This window comes from Bubalus bubalis, chromosome 10, assembly GCF_019923935.1.
Source record: "Bubalus bubalis isolate 160015118507 breed Murrah chromosome 10, NDDB_SH_1, whole genome shotgun sequence".
Taxonomy (NCBI): Eukaryota; Metazoa; Chordata; class Mammalia; order Artiodactyla; family Bovidae; genus Bubalus; species Bubalus bubalis.
The window spans coordinates 71828662-71850758 of record NC_059166.1 but is presented as its reverse complement, the minus strand read 5'-3'; the positions used below and the strand labels follow the sequence as shown (position 1 = coordinate 71850758).

Here is a 22097-nt window from a genome sequence, read left to right as displayed (position 1 = left end):
CTACTTGGTAAATGTGAGTCATTCTTTCAGTATGTATTGTGTGGTAGGCATTGTACTGCCCTCTGGGAGTACAACATTGAACAAGAACGTTCCCAGCTCCAAGGGAACTTACCTGCTAGTAGGGAGGAAACGGTTTGTAAGTAAACCAACAACACGATGATTCAGCTAATGTTAAGTACTATGAAGAAAAGGAAGCCGAGTGAGATGATATAGGATGGGTGCATCTGGGTAGAAAAGGCCTCTCTGAGGAGGTAACATTGCTCTGAGACCTGAGTGATGAGAAGCCAGACATTAGGGCAGGAGTGTTCAGGCAGAGGGTGAATAAACAGCTCCAGGGTAGAAATGAATTTGGGGAATTTGAAGAGTATCAGTGAGTCTGGAGCATAGTGACCAGGGATATGAGGTGAGGGAGTCCTGTAAGAATTTGAAAGAATTTTAGGTTCTATTCTATGTGAGGGGAAGGCAGTTGTGGATGGTTAGGGAGATGACTGTTCATTCTTTCACTTAGCACGCTGAGTGTTACTGCAAGGCAGACCTTGTTTTTTGTTCTACGTACTGGGGAGATGAAGCAGACGTTAGGCATTGATAGATCACTCCTGGCTGTTTCGTGGGGGGAGGAAATTGTGGTGGGATGCAGAAAAGATTGGTAGCAGAGAAACTGGTTGATAGGTCATTGCAGTTATTGGGTGAAAGATGATGGTTTGGATTAGAGTGGTAAGAGTGGACTGGAGAGAACAGAATAAGTCTGGAATGTACTTGAGAAAGAGCTAACAGGATTTGCTGATGGCTTGGAGGTGGCAAATGAAGAAAAGAGGAATCAAAGATGAAGTCTTAGTGGTGGCCTTCAGTAATTGTAATGGATGGTAGTGTCATTTCGTAAGGTGGGAAGGTGAGGAAGTAAGTGGAATTAAGAGTTCTGTTTTAGTCCTGGATGGAGTTTGAGTTGTGTTTTAGAGGTTCAGGTGAGATGTTGGGCATAGAAGTCTGGATCTCAGTGGGGAGGTGGGAGAGCTGGAGGTAGAGAGTTTGAACATGGTGTTTAAACACGATCACATAGAGTATCCAGAAGACAGCAGAGGTTAACGTTTTCTAGTCAGATAGAGGAAGAAGATCCAGCCACAGAGAGACCGTGAAGGAGCAGTCACCAGTGAGGTAGGAGTGAAACTGGTAGAGTGTAATGTTCCAGAGGAGAGGAGACTGAAGGAAGGAGTCAAGAGTCAAAAGCTAACCTTTTGGAAGAGTCAGAGTCACATGCTTCCAAGAGGCCAAGTAAGATGTGACAGAGAGAATAGATGAGTGCCACTGCCTAGTTTCAGTGAGAGCTTTAAAATTTTTAGTCTAGTAGGGATTAAATATCCTCTAATCCAGTCAGCCCATTTTATTGGATTTATAGGATTGGTACATAAGTGCTTAGTAAGTGTTTGGGTGGCTTTCTTTGCTCTTACCACTTAATCAAGCTAGGGTGACCAAGTGTTTGGGTTTGCCTGGGACATTCAGTTTTGAAATTAGGGGTAGTGTCTCCTGGAACTCCTCACGCTCAACAGTTGGCTGAATCTTGACTATAGGATTCTGCCCAGGGCGTCTGAACTGCGTAAAGCTTTAAATTACTTTAAAGAGATTTTAAATTAAAGAGAGTAGATTTAAGATCAGAAAGTTTTATGCCCTCTTTATATAGTAGATGTCTGCATTGCTTTATTGATGCTGTTTCAGTACTAAAGTTCAGAATTCTAAAGTGAACTCTAGTTTTTGACTAACCTTCTGAAAGAATGGGATGAAACACCACCTCAGAGACTACATGGACTACATATCATGTAAAGTTTAGAGTTTTCTTTTTTTTCTTTTTTCCATTTTTTTATTTTATTTTATTATTTTTTAAATTTTATTTTATTTTTAAACTTTACATAATTGTATTAGTTTTGCCAAATATCAAAATGAATCCGCCACAGGTATACATGTGTTCCCCATCCTGAACCCTCCTCCCTCCTCCCTTCCCAAACCATCCCTCTGGGTTGTCCCAGTGCACCAGCCCCAAGCATCCAGTATCGTGTGGTTTTACTGTCGTGTAGAGGCAGAGTTGTGTGTTTATTGATCGCAGTCAATGTACATTGCTTTATCATGACATTACTGAAGCTTTTTTGAAGCTTTTTCATTAATTCTGAACATCCTATCTCCTTTTAAGAATAATGTACTGAGAAGTTTGACTGGAAATGAAGTTTTTAAATTTGGGGGTGTAATTTTATAAATTTTCTCAAAACTTTATTTTGGAGTGTTTTGAAACTGAAGTTCTGTTTTAGTTTTGGCTCTTAAGTATTGGAAAATTAAAGGCTGATTGAGAAATAAGGAGCTTACTCTGCTTTCATTGGAGACCAGTGGCTATATGAATTTTCATTAGGTCTAACAACTTTATTTAGCAGTGTTTATTTTTATTGGGACTTTTATTTCTTCCTGGGTGCTGATGATCCTTCTTAAGTTTGGACTTAATTTGCTACCATGTAGAATATTTTCTCTATTAATTGATATTATGAAATAGTTGCATTCAAAGACAGAGGTAAACCTCTCTGGAATACCACTTGTTATATTCCCTCCTGTTTATAGTGGTTTTATTTAAAAAAACCTCTTACTAGATTTTAACCATACCTATTTTTTCCAGATTATAGATAGAAACAAAGGCTTTTTGAGAGACTAAATTAGTTATGTGGCCTTCATTCCAAATAGCTCCAAAAATACTGTTTTGAATACAGCATTTCATGTAACCAGAATATAAGATAGGATATCTGTGGCCTCTCCACATATGAAATCAACAAGCACATAAAATTTTTTTCATAGAAAGAGATAGTCTTACCTATATTGGTTGCTCCCTTAACCCTCCTGAGTTCCTTGTCTTACATGATGAGAATATTACTGGTTTGGATTCACACTTTTTACGTGAAAGGTGAACCATTTATTTTCATCTCATCTTGGCCTTATTGAGTTAATTTTAACCTCAGCTGGAACCAACCTAGTTTAAAGCTCTTTCTTGTTATACTCAAATTGCAAATAAGAAAATTTAGAATCACATTTGAAGACTATATAGTGTTATAACTTTGGTGGTAATGTTTTTAAAAATTAGTTTTATTAATAATTTTAGTACTAATACTAATAATAGTAGTTTTAATAATAATAGTTAATGAATAACTTCCAGATATCATTTTTATATTTAGAATGCAAAGAATACTAGCTGCTAATTACTTAAACTTCAATTTATTGAAATCCTTAAATGCAAGAAAGCCAATTAACTTAGATTGAGGTGGATTTTTTCCCCCAAGTTTGATTGAGATGTAATCGATATATAACATTGTATTAGTTTAAGGTATACAATATAGTGAATGAAATATATATATTTCAAAATTATTACCATAATAAGCTTAGTTAACATCCATCACCACACATATTAATAGTTTTTTTCCCTTGTGATGAGAACTTTTAAGATTTACTCTCTTAGTAACTTTCAAATATACGGTATAGTATTGTTAACTATAGTCACAATGCTGTACATTATATCCCCAAACTTATTTATCTTATACCTGGAAGTTTCTGCTTTTTTACGGCTTTCATCCTTTTCTCCCATCCTCCCACTCCCTGCTCCTGGAAGCCACCAGTCTGTTGCCTGTCTTTATGAGTTTTGTTTTGCTTCTGTGTGTAAATGAGATTATACAGCTTTTGTCTCTGGGTATTTATTTGACCTAGTGTGATGTTCTCAAGGTCCATTCACCTTGCAACAAATGGCAGGATTTTCTTCTTTTGTAGCCGAATAATATTCCATTCTGTACAAACACAGTTTCTTTAGTCATTCCTCTGTTGATGGGCCCTTTAGTAGTTTCTGTGTTTTGGCTATTATAAATAAGACAGCAGTGAACACGGTGAGGGTGGGGTGGGGGATGTAGATATTAATATCTCTTTGGGACAGTGATTGTGTTTTCTTTGGATGTATACCCAGAAGTGTGGGTTGCTGGATCATATGATGGTTGTATTTTTAGTTTCAGTATGGGGAGCCTCCATACTGTCCTGTGGTCGCTGTACCAGTTTACATGCCCACCAATAGTGTACAAGGTTTCTCTGTTCTCTACATTTTTGCAAACACTTGTTATTATGTTTTTGATAATAGCCATTCTAATAGGAATGAAGATCTCATAGTGGTTCTGAATTGCATTTCCCTGCTACTTAGTGATCTGAATCACCTTTTCACATAGCTGTTGCCACTTGTATATCTTCTTTAGAGAAATATTTATTTAGTTCCTTTCCCCATTTTGAATCAAATTATTTATTATTATTATTATTTTCCTATTGAGTTGTGTGAGTTAGTTCTCTCTTTTGGATATTAACCCCTTGTCAGATAGATGACTTGCAAATATTTTCTCCCATTCCACAGATTGCCTTTTCATTTTGTTGATAATTTCCGTTGCTGTGCAGAAGCGTTTTAGTTTGATGTAGTATACTTTTTATTTTTGCTTTTTGTTGCCTTTGTTTTTGATGTCAAATCCAAAAAAAACATTGCCAATTCTGATGTCAGGGAGCTTACCCCATGTGTTTTCTTCTAGGACTTTTATGGTTTCAAGTCTTACGTTTTTTAACCCAATGAGTTGATTTTAATATGTGGTATTAGATAAAGTCTAGTTTCATTCTTTTGCATGTGGTTGTCCCGTTTTCTCAATACCATTTATTGAGGAGAATATTCCTGGGCCTTTTATTCTGTTCCATTGATCTATGTGTCTGTTTTTATGTTTAGCCCTTTGAAAAATATCTTTGCATATTAACTCAGTTATCACAATAGCTCTAAAAGATAGACACTATAATTTTTTCTCCTCTTTTTACATATGAAGAAATGGAGGCACAGATTGGCTAACTGACTTACTCAAGATTTCACTGCTTCTAAGAGTGGTACATAACTCGAACCCAGGCAGTCTAGTTTCATAGTCCACATTTTCCCCCACTATGCTATGCTATTAATTCTATAATTAAAGAAAAATTAAGATAATTGGAGTCACTTACCCTAGAGATAAACAGTACTGAATTGAAGTAGAAGACTGGGATGAATAACAGATACCTCTATGGTATTAGCTTTTTTTCACTTTACCTAGGTATTCTCCAGTGGGGTGCAAGATTTTCTGTTTCTCTTTTCCTGATTACTATTAATGTGGATATATTTCTGTGTTTTAATCTTCTATTTAATTTTTTGGTGACTTTTTTAGTGCCTTTTATGCTTTTTGAAGATTGTTTTCCCCCATTTTTTAGGAATTTTGGCCAACAGCCCCTCAAATCACTTTTAATTATTAGTTTTTTTTCTCTTTTTTTATTTAGCTGCCTTGGAAAATATTTACTGATCTTTAAATAGATGCTTAAATGTACACTGTCTCAAGGGATAGCTTAAAATTTCCTGGATTTTAAAATAGACTACCAACCTACCCCCCAACCCTGTTTTAATCCTTCTAAAAGAAAGAATATTTTTAAGATCTAATTATAAACCTTCCAAAATTTTATTTTATACTAGGAACATTTATTGGTTACCCAGTGGTTATAACACTGCATTTATTGAGACCCTGTCTTAAATGTGCAGCTCTGTGCTAGAGACTAAAAAAAGTTGCCTTTCACTGTTCCTATTTGGTAAGGAGGAAGAAAGTCATATAAATATGAGTTAATATAGATTAGTAAATGTTGTTATGGTATTTCAAATGATATATCGGGAGAGTACAAAGTAGTAGTTATTTTTATACTCCCTGGAAGAATCAGAGAAAACATTGAGAGCAAGTTAATTCTGAATCGAGACTCGTAAAGAAGAGAGAGAGGAGAAGTAGCTTGGAGTCAGAAAGGACCTGATCTCTTTGGAGGCAGTTGGTTAGGTATGTGCGGTTATAGAGTGTTGGGAGCTGGAGCTGGGGAGGTAGAAGTTGTAAAGTGTTAGAAAATGAGGTTGCCAGTTGGTGAAGAACTTTGCCGAAGTTAAGGAGTTTGAGTTTTATTTAATATGCAGTAAGGAACCCACAGACCTTTGTAAGCAAAAGAATGATGTAAGTGTATTTTCTGATGGTAGGGTAGAGGCTGGCTTGGGCAGCCGCCGCAGCAGGAGATCTGTGCAGCAGTTGAGCCAGAAGCCATAATCGGTGACAGTGGGAAGGAGAGGAGAGATGTAATTCAGTGAATACGTGTAAAATGGACTGAAGAGGTTCAGAAACTGATTAGACATATGAGATAAGGAAAAGAAGGTTTTTGGTTGTGTTCCTTGGGTTTCTTTCTTTTTAACTTGGTTTCTACTGATAATAGAATGGGGCAGTTGAAGGCTACTGTTCTGAACTCGGTGCAGAAGTGCTTTGTACTTGTTAACATTTCAGAGATGTTATATCATGAGATTTGTTTATCTTATGTCAAATAAGGGTAAATATGCTTTGATATTTTCCATTTTGTTCTGTTTTATTAAAAAGAGTTGGTCTCAGTGCACTGAATGGTGATAACCTGCATTTAAGAAAAACACTGCTTTGTATTCATGGTTTGTATTATATGTTCAGCTTTTTATTTAAAACTATAATCTGCTTTGTCAGTTTTTGTTTTTAGGCTTAGTGTTGTCATTTTTAAAATTCAGTAAGGTTAGTTCTTCTAAATGCAGTTACAGTTATGTTAGCATATTATGGAAGACTTGATATTGTATGAATTTTTGCTTCCAATTTAGAAAAGAAGCTTCAGAAAGAATATAAAATATAATAGATAACTTATTCATTTGATGTTCATCTTCCTGTTTTTTCCAGTGTGAGAAATAGTAATAGTTATTAAATAAGTTAATATTTAATATTCTATTTAGTATTTAAATACTGGACATTTAATATTTAATGCATTTAGTATTCTATTTAAAATAATTGAAATTGGTGTTAAAAAATGTAACATATTGTCTTCCAAAGAGAAGTCCCAATGCATGGTGTCTTGGGAATTTTTGCTGTTCTTATAGAAATGCTCTTTTCTCCAGGGAGAGCAGATTCTACATAGTCATTCAGTTACTGTAATATGATAGGACCTAGGTAAGATTTTATTTCAGAGATCACTGAGCCTTATTTTAAGTTATTTTTAAAGTGCCCATATCTAGAAATTGAGTAACTCCTGTTTTAGTAGTGTAGTCTTATAACAATTGGGTGAAAAAATTTTCCTTATATCACTTGGTAAGCGTATTCATGTCATGTCTAGTTCTGACTGCTTTGTGATTCTGGATTATGTTGACTAGAGATACAGCATGTCATTCTTCTCAAGTTGAATTCATTCAATCTGAATTAAAGCTTAGAATGTTATTTTAATCATGACATTTTGTTAATTATCTCCAGTGTTCTAGGCATGTAAAATACTGTGTCCTTTAAAAAAAACTGTAGTTATATTTAAAGGAGAAGACAAATGTGAATGCAGCCTGGAGGAGATCAATTTCTATAGATAATTCTGTCATTTCATGATTCTTCTGCCATTTTGGGAAATCTGAATGAATCTCTTGTTCCTTTAAAAGGAAAAGTTTAGCAAAAATAAGAGCATTGTGATACTATCATAAGTAAATTAAAATGTCTTACTGATTTAAAGGAATAAGATGCTATTCTGAGTAGGACGTGTTTTCCCAAATCAAATAATTTGTCTGACATGATTGGACTCATGCTTTCTTTTTCTAAAGTTCTTTTGATGAGAATACCTTCCTATGAAAAGTGCACCAGTCTTTTGTCAAAATGTTTGAGTTACTTTGTTTCCCTGGTAGACTCTCCTACAGCTTTAAAAAGCTTCCTAATTTGTTTCTGCTACTGGACTAAATTCATTGTGGTATTATTGATACAGACTTGTAGCTATCAACCAAAACAAAGAACCAGTCTGTTCTAAATTCTTTATTTTGAATTTGAAGGCATTTTTTTCCTTTTAAATGTAGAAATCTAATTCAGTTTATGAACATTAATATGTAATTTTGAATTTTTGAACATTTTTTAAAAAGTTATGGTACTTTGATTTACATGTTAGAATGGACCCATTTTGTTCCAAAATAGGCCATATAAGTTGGATACCCTTTCCAGGAAAACATATCTCCAAAGGCTTTCATTAATAGTTACTTAGCACAGGTATAGAATCACTGAGGTACTTAATAACTAAATTATTTGGTTTGTTATTGGTGGGGGTTAAGCATTAAAAAAAAAACCCTATTTTTCTGATTATTAAAGTAATAATACAAAGCATAAGAGTCAAATTACCAATAATCCTACCATCTAGGAAAAACTGCAAGTAGTATTTTGATGTACTTCTTTCCAGTTGCTCTGTGCATGTTTTGCTTGTTTGACTCTTTGCTGTATATATGCTGGCTGCAGCCCTGAGTCAAGTCTGGAACACTGGTCCCTGCCCTTAGTGAATATTACTACAGTCTACAAGGAGGACAGATACTTGCACAGATAACTTTAATTTGATACAGTGAATGCTAAGCTAGAAACAGGCGAAAAAACGAGTTCAGAGAATTCCTAGAAGATATGAAATCTGAGGTTATTTGTGAATTTCCCATTATTATATTTTATATCTTACTTAGATTGATAATATAAGCATTTTAGACTTTTAAATATTCATTATTTTAATGGCCTAGATTCTGTTCCTTTCTCCCTTTTTGGGTTTATTTGTAATAGTTCTTTATTAGAAATAATGCTTAAAGAACATTCCAAAGACCTATTCTCCCAAATGTTGGATTCTTTTTTTCTTTAGCTTCATTGAGATATAATTGATAAATTGTAATGTATTAAGGTGAAAACGTGATGATTTGGTTTATGTGTACATTGTGAAAGGATTCTGATTAGAGTTGATTAACATATCCATCACCTCACTGTTTACTTTTTTTTTTCAGTTGAGAACATTTTAAGTTTTATTCTCTTAGCAAATTTCGCTTACACAGTGTTGTTAACTGTAGTCATTGTATTCTACATTAGATTCTAAGACTTAGTCATCTTATAACTGAAAGACACTCTGCCATTCTCTCCCAGTTCCCCCATTTCTTGGACCCTGACAACTACCATTCAACTCTCTTTGAGTTCAACTCTTGTTTTTTAATTCCACATGTATTATACCGTGCACTAGTCGTCTTTCTTTGTCTGGCTCCTTTCACTTAGCATAATGCCCTCCAGGTTCATCCCTGTTGTTGCATATGGCAGGATTTCCTTACATTTTATGGCTGTATAATATTCTGTTGTGTGTGTGTGTCTTTGGAAAAATGTTATTCAGATCATTGTTTATTTGGATGGTTTTTAGCTGTTGAGTTATATAAGTTCTTTGTATGTTTTGTGTTATTAACCTCTTATTGGATATATGGTTTGCAGATATTTTCTCCCATTCCATAGATTGTCTTTTCTTTCTTTTTCCTTCTTCCTCTCTCTTTTTAAAATTTTCTTAACTGTTCAAAAGCTTTTTAATTTGTGCCATGCTGTGCTCAGTTGCTCCAGTCATGTCCAACTGTTCGCAACGTTATGGACACAGCCTGCCAGGCTCCTCTGCCAGAATTCCTCTTGCCATGAAATTCTCCAGGCAAGAATACTGGAGTGGGTTGCCATGCCCTCTCCAGGGGATCTTCCCTGCCCAGGGATTGAACGTCTCCTGCATTGGCAGACAAGTTCTTTACCACTAGCACCACCTGGAATGCCCTTAGTTTGATGTAGTTCTATTCATTTATTTTGCTGTTAGTGTCAAAATCCAAAAAATCATTGCAAGACCAATGTTAAGGAGCATATCTGTATATTTATTCTAGGAGTCTTGTGGCTTTACGTCTTATGTACAAGTCTTTAATCCATTTTGAGTTCATTTTTGTGTATGGCGTAAGATAGTGGAATAGTTAATTCTTTTGCCTGTGACTGTCCAGTTTTCCTAACACCATTTATTGAATAGACGGTCTGTCCTTTCCCCTTGTATATTCTTGGATCCCTTATAGTAAATTAATTCACTGTGTATGCATGGGTTTATTTCTGGGCTCTCTATTCCATTCCATTGATCTGTGAATCTTTTTAAATGACAATACTGTTTTGATTACTATAGGTTTATAGTATAGTTTGAAATCGGAAGTTTGATGCCTCCAGTTTTGTTCTTTTTCAGGATTGAGTTGGCTATTCAAAGTCTTTTGTGGTTTTAGGATTTTTTTTCTATTTCTGTAAAAAATGCCTTTGAAATTTTTATAAGCATTGCATTGAATTTGGATTGCTTTGGGTAGTATGAACAATTTAGCAATATTCTTTTGATTCGTGAGCATGAAATATCTTTCCAGTTACTTTTGTCTTCTTCACTTTATTTCATCTCAGTGTATTCTAATTTTTGATGTACACATCTTTTACCTCCTTGGTTTAATTTACTTCCAAGTGTTCTTTTCGATGCAGTTTTAAGTGGGATTGTTTTCTTAACTACTAAACTCTCTTTTCAGTAGTTTGTTAGTATATAGAAACACAACTGATTTTTGTGTATTAATTTCCGTATGCTGTAAGTTTATTGAATTTGCTGATTTGGTTTTTTGGTGGTTTTCTGTATGAAGTATGTCATGTGCAAATAGAGACAGTTTTACTTCTTCCTTTCTAATTTGGATGCCCTTTATTTCTTTTTCTTGTATAATTGTATAAATGCTCTGGCTAGAACTTCCAGTACTTTATTAATAAAAGTGATGAGAGTAGATATCCTTGTCTTGTTCCTGATCTTGCTCCTCAGCTGTTCACTGTTGAATATGATGTTAACTGTGGGTAGTTATGTATGGCCTTTATTGTGCTGAAGTATGTTCCCACTATATCTAATTTGTTAAGAGTTTTATCTTGAAACAATGTTGAATATTGTCAAATACTTTTCCTACATCTGTTGAATTGATATAGATTTCTGTGCTTGATGTTGTTAATGTGGTATATCACTTTTATTGATTTGCACATGTTGAACCATACCTGCATCTTTGAAATAAATCTCATTTGACCATGGTGTTTGGTCCTTTTGATGTACTGCTGAATTAGGTTTGCCATTATTTTGTTGAAGATACTTGTATCTATGTTATTGGGGATGATAGCCTGTGATTTTCTTATAGTGTGCTTATCTGTCTTCAGTATAGGGTAACAATGATTTCTTAAAGAGCTTAGAATTGTTCTCTCCCTTTCCATTTTTTTGAAGAGTGTGAGAATAATTGGTATTAATTTTTTAAATGGTAGGATTCCTCATTGAAACCATTTGGTCCTGAATGTATCTTTGTTGAAAGATTTTCGATTATTGATTTCTAGTAATCAGTCTGTTCGGATTTTCTTTATCTTCATGGTTTAGTCTTGGTGGGTTGTATGTTTCTAGGAGTTTATTCATTTTTTCTAAGTTGTCCAGTTTGTTGGCTTATGATTGTTCATAGCAGTTTCTTATAATCTTTGTATTTCGATGTGAGCAGTTGTAATGTCTCCTTTTTCATTTCTGATTGTATTTGAGGCTTTTGTTTTTTCCATAGTCGTTCAGTTGTCAGCTTATCTTTTTAAAATAGCGTTTAGTTTCATTGATCTTTTCAGTTGTCTTTTTTAGCCTTTATTTCTTTTATTTCTACTCTGATTCTTATTAGTTCCTTGCTTCTTCTTTTTTTTTTTTTTTTTTTTTGCTGCATTGCGCGGCTTGTGGGAGCTCAATTCCCTGACCAGAGATTGAACTTGGGCCATGGCAGTGAAAGCCTAGAATCCTAAATTAGTTCCTTCCTTCTACTAACTTTGGTGTTTGTTCTTCTTCTGGCTCCTTAAGGTATAAAGTTAGATTGTTCGTTTGAGCTTTCTTAATGTTGGCATTTATCACTATAAATTTACCTCTTAGAACTGCTTTTGCATTCCATAAGCTTTGGTATGTTGTGTTTCCATCATTTGTCTCAAGATATTTTTTGATTTCCATTTCACTCATGGTAATTTAGGAGCATGTTGTTTAATCACCACATATTTGTGAGCTTTCTGTTTTCTTCTTTAAATTATTTCATACCATTATCATTGGAAAAGATGGCTTGGTATGTTCTAAATCTTAAATGTAGTGAGACTTGTTTTGTGGCATAAGGCATGATCTGTCCTGGAGAGTGTTTTATGTGCACTCGAGAAAAAAAAATTATATTCTCTTTCTATCTCTATATAACTTAAGGAAGAGATTTATTGTTAGGAATTTATTCATGTGATTATGGAGGCTGGCAAGACCCAAGATCTGCAGGCTGAGTCAGCAATGTGGAGACCCAGGGAAGTCAATGGTTTAGTTCCAAATTGAATTTGAAGGCCTGAGAACTGGGAGAGCTGAATGTAGAATTTCATTCTGAAGGCTGAAAGGCCTGAAGTCCAGGAAGAGCTGATGTTTCATTTCCAGTCCAAAAGACAGGGTAAAGCCAGTGTTCTGTTTTGAAGACCTTCAGATGGGAAGAATTCTCTGTTTATTGGGGGTGTGTCAGCCTTTTGTTTGGAGAAGGCAATGGCACCCCACTCTAGTACTCTTGCTTGGAAAATCCCATGGACGGAGGAGCCTGGTAGACTTCAGTCCATGGGGTCGCTGAGGGTTGGACACGACTGAGCAACTTCACTTTCACTTTTCACTTTCATGCATTGGAGAAGGAAATGGCAACCCACTCCAGTGTTCTTGCCTGGAGAATCCCAGGGACGGGGGAGCCTGGTGGGCTGCTGTCTATGGGGTCGCACAGAGTCAGACACGACTGAAGTGACTCAGCAGCGGCAGCAGCCTTTTGTTTTATTCAGACCTTTAGCTGGTTTGATGGAGGCCCTTCCACATATGGAGGGCAATTTGCTTTACTCAGTCTACAATTTAAATATAAGACCAAAAATAGTCTCATAGAAACATCCCAATATGAGGACACCTCATTGTCCAGTTATGTTGACACATACAATTAATCATCATACACATTAATATGTTGTCAGAGAGTTTTCAACCATGCAGGGGAATTCCATGGTGGTCCAGTGGTTAGAACTCCAGGCTTTCACTGCCAAGGGCCTGGATTCAATCCCTGGTCAGGGAACTAAGATCTCATAAGTCAAGCAGCATGCCTCCCCACCCCGCCTCCCAAGAAAAAATATACAAATAAGCTTGTCACTGAGTCCAAGCTCATATAACTGGCCAATAAATTAAGAGATGAGTTGTTGAGGCAAGGAGTAGTGACTTTATTTGGAAAGCCAGCAAACAGATGATGGTAGGCTCATGCCCCATAGAATCCTCTGGCCTGAGTTAGAATTCAGGCTTCTTTTATAGTCAGTGGGGAGGGAGTCAAGTCAGAGATTTCGTGGTTCTCATCAGCTTCTGGGGCTTTCCCCAGTGGCTGAGTGGTAAAGAACCCACTCTGGAGATATGGGTTCGATCCCGGGTTGGGAGGATCCCCTGGAGAAGGAAATGGCAACCCACTCCAATATTCTTTCCTGGAAAAGCCTCATGGACACAGGAGACCTGGTGGGTTCAGCCCATGGGGTCTCAAAGAGCTGGACACGACTGAGCAACTGAACAACATCATCATCAGCCTTTGGAGGGGATGTGTTAGCCTCCCTGTAGTTGTTCAAGGTGGGCCTGGCCTAGATGTTTCCTGTGAGCTGAACAGAGGGTTTTTTTTTTTTTTTTTTTACCTTAATGCTCATTATCTGGGAGGTTTCCCAGAGATGGGTTGTTACAAGGTGCATATAGCTTATAGGCAACCTCCCTTTAGTGATTAACTTGTAATAGAATATAAAAGATTCTTTGTTATTACAAACTGAGACTGTTTATTCTGGAAAAAGAAATCCAAAAAGTTACTGGTATTGGTAGTCCACAGAAAATTTCGATAATGCTGCCATGAATTTTCAGATTTAGAGCAGCAGTACTCGCGGGTATGTGCTCTAGGATGAACTAGAATTTCTTCTGAATAAAGGAATGAATTAACATGCTGGCTAGAGTTACTCATTTTGAATCAGCTGAATTTTAGAGAATATTTACAAATAAGAATAATTTTTTTTTTTACTCTAGATCAGGGATCTGCCAACTATGACCTTTCGGTCAAATCTAGCTTGTCATCATTTTGTAAAGTTTTATTGTAACACGGCCACATCTGGCCTGTTGTCTGCTACTGCCTTTATGGCAGTGGTGACAGTTTTGATAGAGGTCAGATCAGATGTGCAAAGGTGAAAATACGAATCTCGGGCCTTTTACAGACGTTTTGTTGAGCCGTTCTTCCTGGTAATAGTTAATGATTTAAGCTAGGAACATCTTCCTAGCTTCTGATGATAATACTGTATCATTATTGGTGGGTTTTTTCTTTCTTTTTTTTTATCCCCGTTACTGGTGTGTCTGTGTGTGTACATGGGGCGGGGGAATTTATATCCTTTCTGTATACAATTGGTTTCCTTGGGTCAAGATTTGTTAACGACAAATGGAGTGGAGTTGTTGTGGGCTAAATATGTAACACTACTTTATACTGCTCAAAATAGTTATATTGTCTAAAAACAGGTGTATTTCCTTTATTTCACGGGTCTTACCGCAGCTTTTATAAAATTGTTGACTAGGAATCTGTTGAATTTACATATCTTGCTCTGTAACTGGTTCCTTGCAGAATCAAATGCTGATGTAGCCTGCAAATGAGTAAAAGTAATCAGCATTTTCTTCTTAAGATGATAGTGTATAATCATCATCATTATCATCCCTAGTGATAGAGTAAATGTTTCTCTATTTGTTTCTTTGGTAAAACATTGTAGTTAGTATCAATTTAGATCTGGAGCTCCCTGAAAGCTCCTTTTTCCATATGTGTAAATGTACCATCTCTTCTGCAGCCATGGAAGCATACTATATAAGCAGCAAGTGCTTTTCTCCCATACATACTTAACATTTTGGATGTCACTACATGTTAAAAAAAATAGGTCAATAAAATTATTTTTAGCACTTAAATGGTATCAACCAACTTACAGACTGTGTTTTGTTTCTAGGCATTTATTTTTTTATTTAAAGAAGTACTGTCCTTGTGCTTATATATTATTATACTTCTCTGTTATTTCTTTATAAAAATTCCTAGTAGGAAGTCTTATGTTGAAATTTAGGTACATGTTGAAATTGAGATACCTGTTTTCAGATGCCCTAATTTTGAAACGCTCTGTCACCATAAAATCCCATAAAAGTATGTGGACGTTTCCTGCACTTTGACATTGGTATTTCAAATATTTGCCAGTGGTATTTAATGTTATAGATGATTTAAAAGTCTAAAAATAAAAGCATTGTTGTCTGTTTCATTTCATTATTACTAAGGTTGGACATCTTTTCATATCTTTATTTGCCATTTCCGTGTACTTCCAGCCTATTTATGCTCTTATCTGCTTGCTAAGTCACTTCAGTCGTGTCTGACTCTTTGTGACCCTATGGACTGTAGCTCTCCAGACTCCTCTGTCCATGGATGGAATTCTCCAGGCAAGAATACTGGAATAGGTTGCTTTGTTCTATTCCAGGGGATCTTCCCCACCCAGGGATCGAACCTGCATCTCTTATGTTTCCTGCATTGGCAGGAGGGTTCTTTACCACTAGCGCCACCTGGGAAGCCCATGTTCTTTCCTGAGTATTCCTAAAAAAATATTTCTCCAACTAATAGGTTTGCACTTGGGAGAGAAAATAATGGGGTGTTTTTCCTTTTTGATAATGGTTTAGATAGGACTTGGAGTTCATTTAAATGGAATATTAATAATACCCGAGGAACTGTTTAAAGGAAGGATGTTTGGTGCAGGTAATAGATCACAGTAGAGCACCTTTGGTGACAGAACGCCGTCACTTGGTGCTTTAATATGTGAGTGCCTAATCAGATGAATTAAGATAAACCCAGTTTTGAGATTGATGTAGAATCTACAGTTTTCACTTGTTCTGGACCTCAAAGCTGGTGGAAGTGTTTCTTTGGCTACCATTTTTTTAAACTTGAGTTAATTCAAACTTAATTTATAAATTGCATAGAAATAGAAAATAAAATAATTTGATACAGTATTTTATTAAAATTAAAGCTTTAATGTTGGGGTTAATATGGTAGAAAATAGATTCTGGTTTTATTATTAATCTCTTTATATGTTTTGGTATTAATATAGAGAGTGTCTATTTTAAATGTGGTAAAATAATGGTGATTAATTGTGTGGATATGTTTGTCATTTTGTGATGCTTGTGTTTATTAAACTGCTAGAAAGTTCTCCTTGCCTGCCAATTTCAATAGCATGTAACATGATAATTCTGTAAAGGTGTCTTATTTCACATCATGATGATAAGTGCCTTGTCATTTCTCCATTACTTGGAAGCAACTGCAATTGCAAACATAAAACCCAATGGGAGCATTATAATTATGTGATAATAAGTCTGCTTTAAGGTAGCTATTCAGGTCATCTGTAATGTGCTTATTACTTTCAAGGGTATAATTAAAATGAAGTCTCAAAATTCTTGTACAGAACTTGTTAACACCCACAAATAAGTCTGCAGTCTTCAGTTTTAGAGTCACTATGTTAACCATTAATAAAGATATGTACTGCTATAGCTTTTGTATAAATTTCAAGATTTAAAATTGCTTTCAAATTACTATAAACATTTTCAGTGCTTATCCTTTATTTCTTTTCCTAATTGTTAACAGGCTAGTAGTAAATAGTTCACAGATTGACCCTGGTCATTGGTATATTTTGAGACATTGTAGGTAAGAAGGAATGAACAAGAAGGTAAAATGATGGATAAATCAGGTAAAGGCAAATGTCAGTAAAGTAAAAATGGGCAACATAAGTGAAAATGAAGTTTAAGAGAACATTGAAAAGTGATAAATTAGCTGAACAGTGAAGATTTATTGTAACTCAAAAGAGAAAATTAAGAGCCAGGAAATGCTCGGTGTTAAACTTTTATTGAAAGATAACTAAAGAAATAGAATCAATTAAAATAATGCAAAATAATTTTAAATTTTAAGTGGTTAGGCTATAGTAGTAGAAAATAGATTGTTTTGACTTTCCAGCTTCCCTTGTTTTGACTTTCCAGCTTCCCTAGTAGCTCAGCTGGTAAAGAATCTGCCTGCAATTCAGGAGACCCTGGTTTGATTCCTGTGTCGGGAAGATCCTGTGGAGAAGGGATAGGCTAACCACGCCAGTATTTTTGGGCTTCCCTGATGGCTCAGCTGGTAAAGATTCTGCCTGCAATGTGGGAGACCTGGGTTTGATCCCTGGTTTGGGAAGATCCCCTGGAGAAGGAAACGGCTACCCATTCTAGTATTCTTGCCTGAAGAATTCCATGGACTGTATAGTCCACGGGTTCACAAAGAGTCGGACACGACTGAGTGACTTTCCACAAGTGCATTCTACATGTATTATCATGCAATATGCTTTGATTAGATTTTTCCTGAGTCCCAGTTCTCAGATAATGTCTGTATATGGGATCACAGATGCCTACCTATCAAATATTACAGAGCAGAGTACTAACATTTCCATACAGATTGATGATAGAGTTGACATTTTACATCAGACAGTAGTTCTGTGTTTAAAAGTTCAGTATCTGTAAGCAGAAATCAGATATCTTCAGCCAAAGAAAGCTGCTAAGTCAGCATCGAATTTGTGTATGTCTGATAAGTAAGTTTATTTGGTGACTCATTACTGATGTATTTGAGTTATTTTTGGCAGAAAATAAGCTTTTTATCTTATTTGTATTTTTTTTTTTTAACAAGGCCAAAAGATGTCTTCTACCTACTCATAGACATTATAAATTTATTAACTTTTTGCATATTTTCCTTTGTAGGCCCAGATTATTCTTCATCAGCATGGTTACCTGGTAATGAATCATTGTGGCAGGCCACAACTGTCCCATCTAACCAGCGAAATAGCCATATCAGGAGACATAGTATAGCTTCTGACAGTGGTGATACTGGCATTGGAACTTCCTGTTCTGACAGCGTGGAAGGTGAGTTAAATTCTTACTGGTTAGACATGAAGCTTTGTAGAATGGTTGTAATTGAGAAAGCAAGGGGCATGTCTTATTGTTCCAAACTAAAAAATTATAAAATAATGTTTGAATATTTAGTAATATTCAGTGTTGTATATCAAATGAAATTGTTCTGATCAGATTAGTTTTTCCTTCCTTCATTTTTAAACTTTTTATTTTGAAATAATTGTAGATTCACACGTGATTTAAAGAAATAGTACAGAGACGCTAATGCAACCTTCAGCTCATTGCTCCCCCACCCCTTGGTCTCTTGCAAAACTGCACTGCAGTATCACCACATTGATCAGGTCAAAATACAGAACATTTGTCTCACCACAGTATACCTGATCCTGTTCATAGCCACTTTCCCTCCCACCTCTTCTTAACTGTTGGAAACCACTAATCTATTCTCCATTTCTGTAATTTTGTTTGTCATTTCAAGCATACCCTATACATTGTACCTTACAGTATGTAACTCTTTGGAATTGGCTTTTCTCTCTGAAGATTTATCCCGGTTGTTGTGTGCATTAATAGTTCCTTTTTTTGTAAAGCAATGGTGGTATTGGAGAGACCACGTTTTGCCTAACCATTAAACCCCTGAAAGACATCTGGGTTGTTTACAGTTTGGGGCTTTTAGAAATAAAGCTGCTATTATAAACATTCATGCATAAGTTTTGGTGTGAACATACGTCTTCGCTTCTCCGTGGTCAGTGGCCAAGAGTGCAGTTGCTGGTCGTATGGGAGCTGCACGTGTAGTGTTTAAAGAATCCGTCACACTGTTTTCCAGAGTGACTACTGTGTTTCCATCAGCAGTGTAAATAGATCAGTATGAGTAATCAAACTTTCTCTTCAGCCTTGCTAGCCCTTGGTGATTTTTATTTATTTGTTTTTTCTTTGGTTTTTAAATTCAGGTTTTCTGATAGGAGTGTAGTGATATCTCATTTTGGTTTTAATTCTCATTTTTTTTTAAAGGTTAAAAATGTTGAACATTTTTTCACAGATGTTTATTTGCCATCTATCTGTTCTGTTTGTTGAAATGTTCTTGTCTTTTGCTGTTTTCTAGTTGGATTTCCTCCATTTTTATTGTTGAGCTTTGAGTATTCTTTGTATATTTCAGACACTAATCCTTTGTTGGCTATTTGATTTGTAAACATTTTCTTCCAGTCTGGCTTGTCTTTCATCCTCTAACTGTGTCTTTTGCAGAACAACAGTCTTTAAGCTTGTAAATCCAGTGTATCCGTTTTTGCCTGTATGGATCATGCTTTTGGGATCAAGGCTAAGAACTCTTTGTCTAGTCCCAGATCTTGAATATTTTACTTTTTTCTTTTTTTTTTCCCCCTAAAAATTTAATCATTTTATATTCTGTAAGTCTGTGGTCCATTTTGAGTAAATATTTTTATAATGTGTATATGTTTGGGTGTTTCTGAGAACACTCTTAGGCTCAGTTATTTGCTGGAACTCAGAAAAGATATTGTACTAGTGGTTATAGTTTTTTTTTTTTTTTTGAAGATTTTAAATTTTATTTTATTTTTAAACTTTACATAATCCGCCACAGGTATACATGTGTTCCCCATCCTGAACCCTCCTCCCTCCTCCCTTCCCATTCCATCCCTCTGGGTTGTCCCAGTGCACCAGCCCCAAGCATCCAGTATTGTGCATCGAACCTGGACTGGCAACTCATTTCATACATGATATTTTACATGTTTCAATGCCATTCTCCCAAATCTTCCCACCCTCTCCCTCTCCCAGAGTCCATAAGACTGTTCTGTACATCAGTGTCTCTTTTGCTGTCTCGTACACAGGGTTATTGTTACCATCTTTCTAAATTCTATATATATGCATTAGTATACTGTATTGGTGTTTTTCTTTCTGGCTTACTTCACTCTGTATAATAGGCTCCAGTTTCATCCACCTCATTAGAACTGATTCAAATGTATTCTTTTTAATGGCTGAGTAATACTCCATTGTGTATATGTACCACAGCTTGCTTATCCATTCATCTGCTGATGGACATCTAGGTTGCTTCCATGTCCTGGCTATTATAAACAGTGCTGCGATGAACACTGGGGTACTCGTGTCTCTTTCCCTTCTGGTTTCCTCAGTGTGTATGCCCAGCAGTGGGATTGCTGGATCATAAGGCAGGTCTATTTCCAGTTTTTAAGGAATCTCCACACTGTTCTCCATAGTGGCTGTACTAGTTTGCATTCCCACCAACAGTGTAAGAGGGTTCCCTTTTCTCCACACCCTCTCCAGCATTTATTACTTGTAGACTTTTGGATCGCAGCCAATCTGACTGGTGTGCAATGGTACCTCATAGTGGTTTTGATTTGCATTTCTCTGATAATGAGTGATGTTGAGCATCTTTTCATGTGTTTGTTAGCCATCTGGATGTCTTCTTTGGAGAAATGCCTATTTAGTTCTTTGGCCCATTTTTTGATTGGGTCATTTATTTTTCTGGAGTTGAGCTGTAGGAGTTGCTTGTATATTCTCGAGATTAGTTGTTTGTCAGTTGCTTCATTTGCTATTATCTTCTCCCATTCTGAAGGCTGTCTTTTCACCTTGCTAATAGTTTCCTTTGATGTGCAGAAGCTTTTAAGGTTAATTAGGTCCCATTTGTTTATTTTTGCTTTTATTTCCAATATTCTGGGAGGTGGGTCATAGAGGATCCTGCTGTGATGTATGTCAGAGAGTGTTTTGCCTATGTTCTCCTCTAGGAGTTTTATAGTTTCTGGTCTTACGTTTAGGTCTTTAATCCATTTTGAGTTTATTTTTGTGTATGGTGTTAGAAAGTGTTCTAGTTTCATTCTTTTACAAGTGGTTGACCAGAGTTCCCAGCACCACTTGTTAAAGAGATTGTCTTTAATCCATTGTATATTCTTGCCTCCTTTGTCAAAGATAAGGTGTCCATATGTGTGTGGATTTATCTCTGGGCTTTCTATTTTGTTCCATTGATCAATATTTCTGTCTTTGTGCCAGTACCATACTGTCTTGATAACTGTGGCTTTGTAGTAGAGCCTGAAGTCAGGTAGGTTGATTCCTCCAGTTCCATTCTTCTTTCTCAAGATTGCTTTGGCTATTCGAGGTTTTTTGTTTTTCCATTACAAATTGTGTAATTATTTGTTCTAGCTCTGTGAAGAATGCTGTTGGTAGCTTGATAGGGATTGCATTGAATCTATAGATTGCTTTGGGTAGTATACTCATTTTCACTATATTGATTCTTCCAAGTTATAGTTTTTTTTACAGCCAAAGGATACTGATTTAAATTAGTAACAGAGAGGCAAAGGGCAGGGTCCAGAAAACACTAGGTCCAAACTCCCAGTTGTCCTTTCCCAGTGGAGTTGTGTGGACAGTAGTTAGTTCTCTCAGCAGTGTTGTGCGAGGGCACATACAGTGGCAAGGCCATCCAATCCTTGGTGTTTGGGATTTTTACTGAGGGTAGGTTATATTGATATGGTTGAATGCCTGTGTGCATGACCTTAGTTTCCAGCCTTGGAGAAGTCAAGCTGACGTTACATGGTTCAAGACTCCTACCATAAATCACATTATTAGCATAGACTATATGCTTGGAGTTACCCAAGGTCCCCAGGTAAACAAAGACACTCTTATTAGGCAGGGTGTTTCAAGAATTTAGAGGTTATATCTTAGGAGCCAGACAAGGGCCAAACCTTTCTTGGAATGTGCGGTGTATGGAAAACCCAGACATGCTGATCCTTAACTGCACAGTGTGAGATTTAGATTGAGGTTTCTTTTCTTTGCAGTATGAATCTTGAAACCAGAATAATATCCACTTAATTTTTTTTGAAAATTGTTTTAGCTATTCTGGTTGTTTTGTTTTTCTGTGTAAGTTTTAAATAATTTTGACTATACAAAAAATCTTGCTGGGAATTTAATAGGAACTATGTTGTCCATATATGAGTTTGGGGAGAGTTGCCATCTTGACTCTGTTGAGTCTGCTAATCCATTAAAATGGTATGTTTTCCCATTTATTTAGATCTTATTTCATTCACCAGTGTTGTATAGTTTTCAACATACGTGTCCAGTACATGTTTTGTTAGATTTATAGCTAAGCATTTCATTCTTGGGAGAGTGAATGTAAATGGCATTTTATAGTCCAAGTTTGGTACCAGTATGTTAGTTGTATCTTACGAGATTGCTGAACTCACTCTTTCATTCTCAGAGGG

The 22097-nt window shown here is 36.0% G+C and overlaps 1 protein-coding gene across 2 annotated transcripts in view; it reads left to right on the top strand.

Moving 5' to 3' along the window:
• Positions 1–22097, top strand: part of CEP85L (centrosomal protein 85 like) — a 145692-nt gene that overhangs the window by 4755 nt on the left and 118840 nt on the right. For both annotated transcript variants that reach the window (XM_006071450.4, XM_006071452.4), the window contains exon 2: positions 17734–17895. In XM_006071450.4, coding sequence (XP_006071512.3) covers positions 17734–17895 — 162 coding nt within the window. The remainder of the gene's footprint in view (positions 1–17733; positions 17896–22097) is intronic.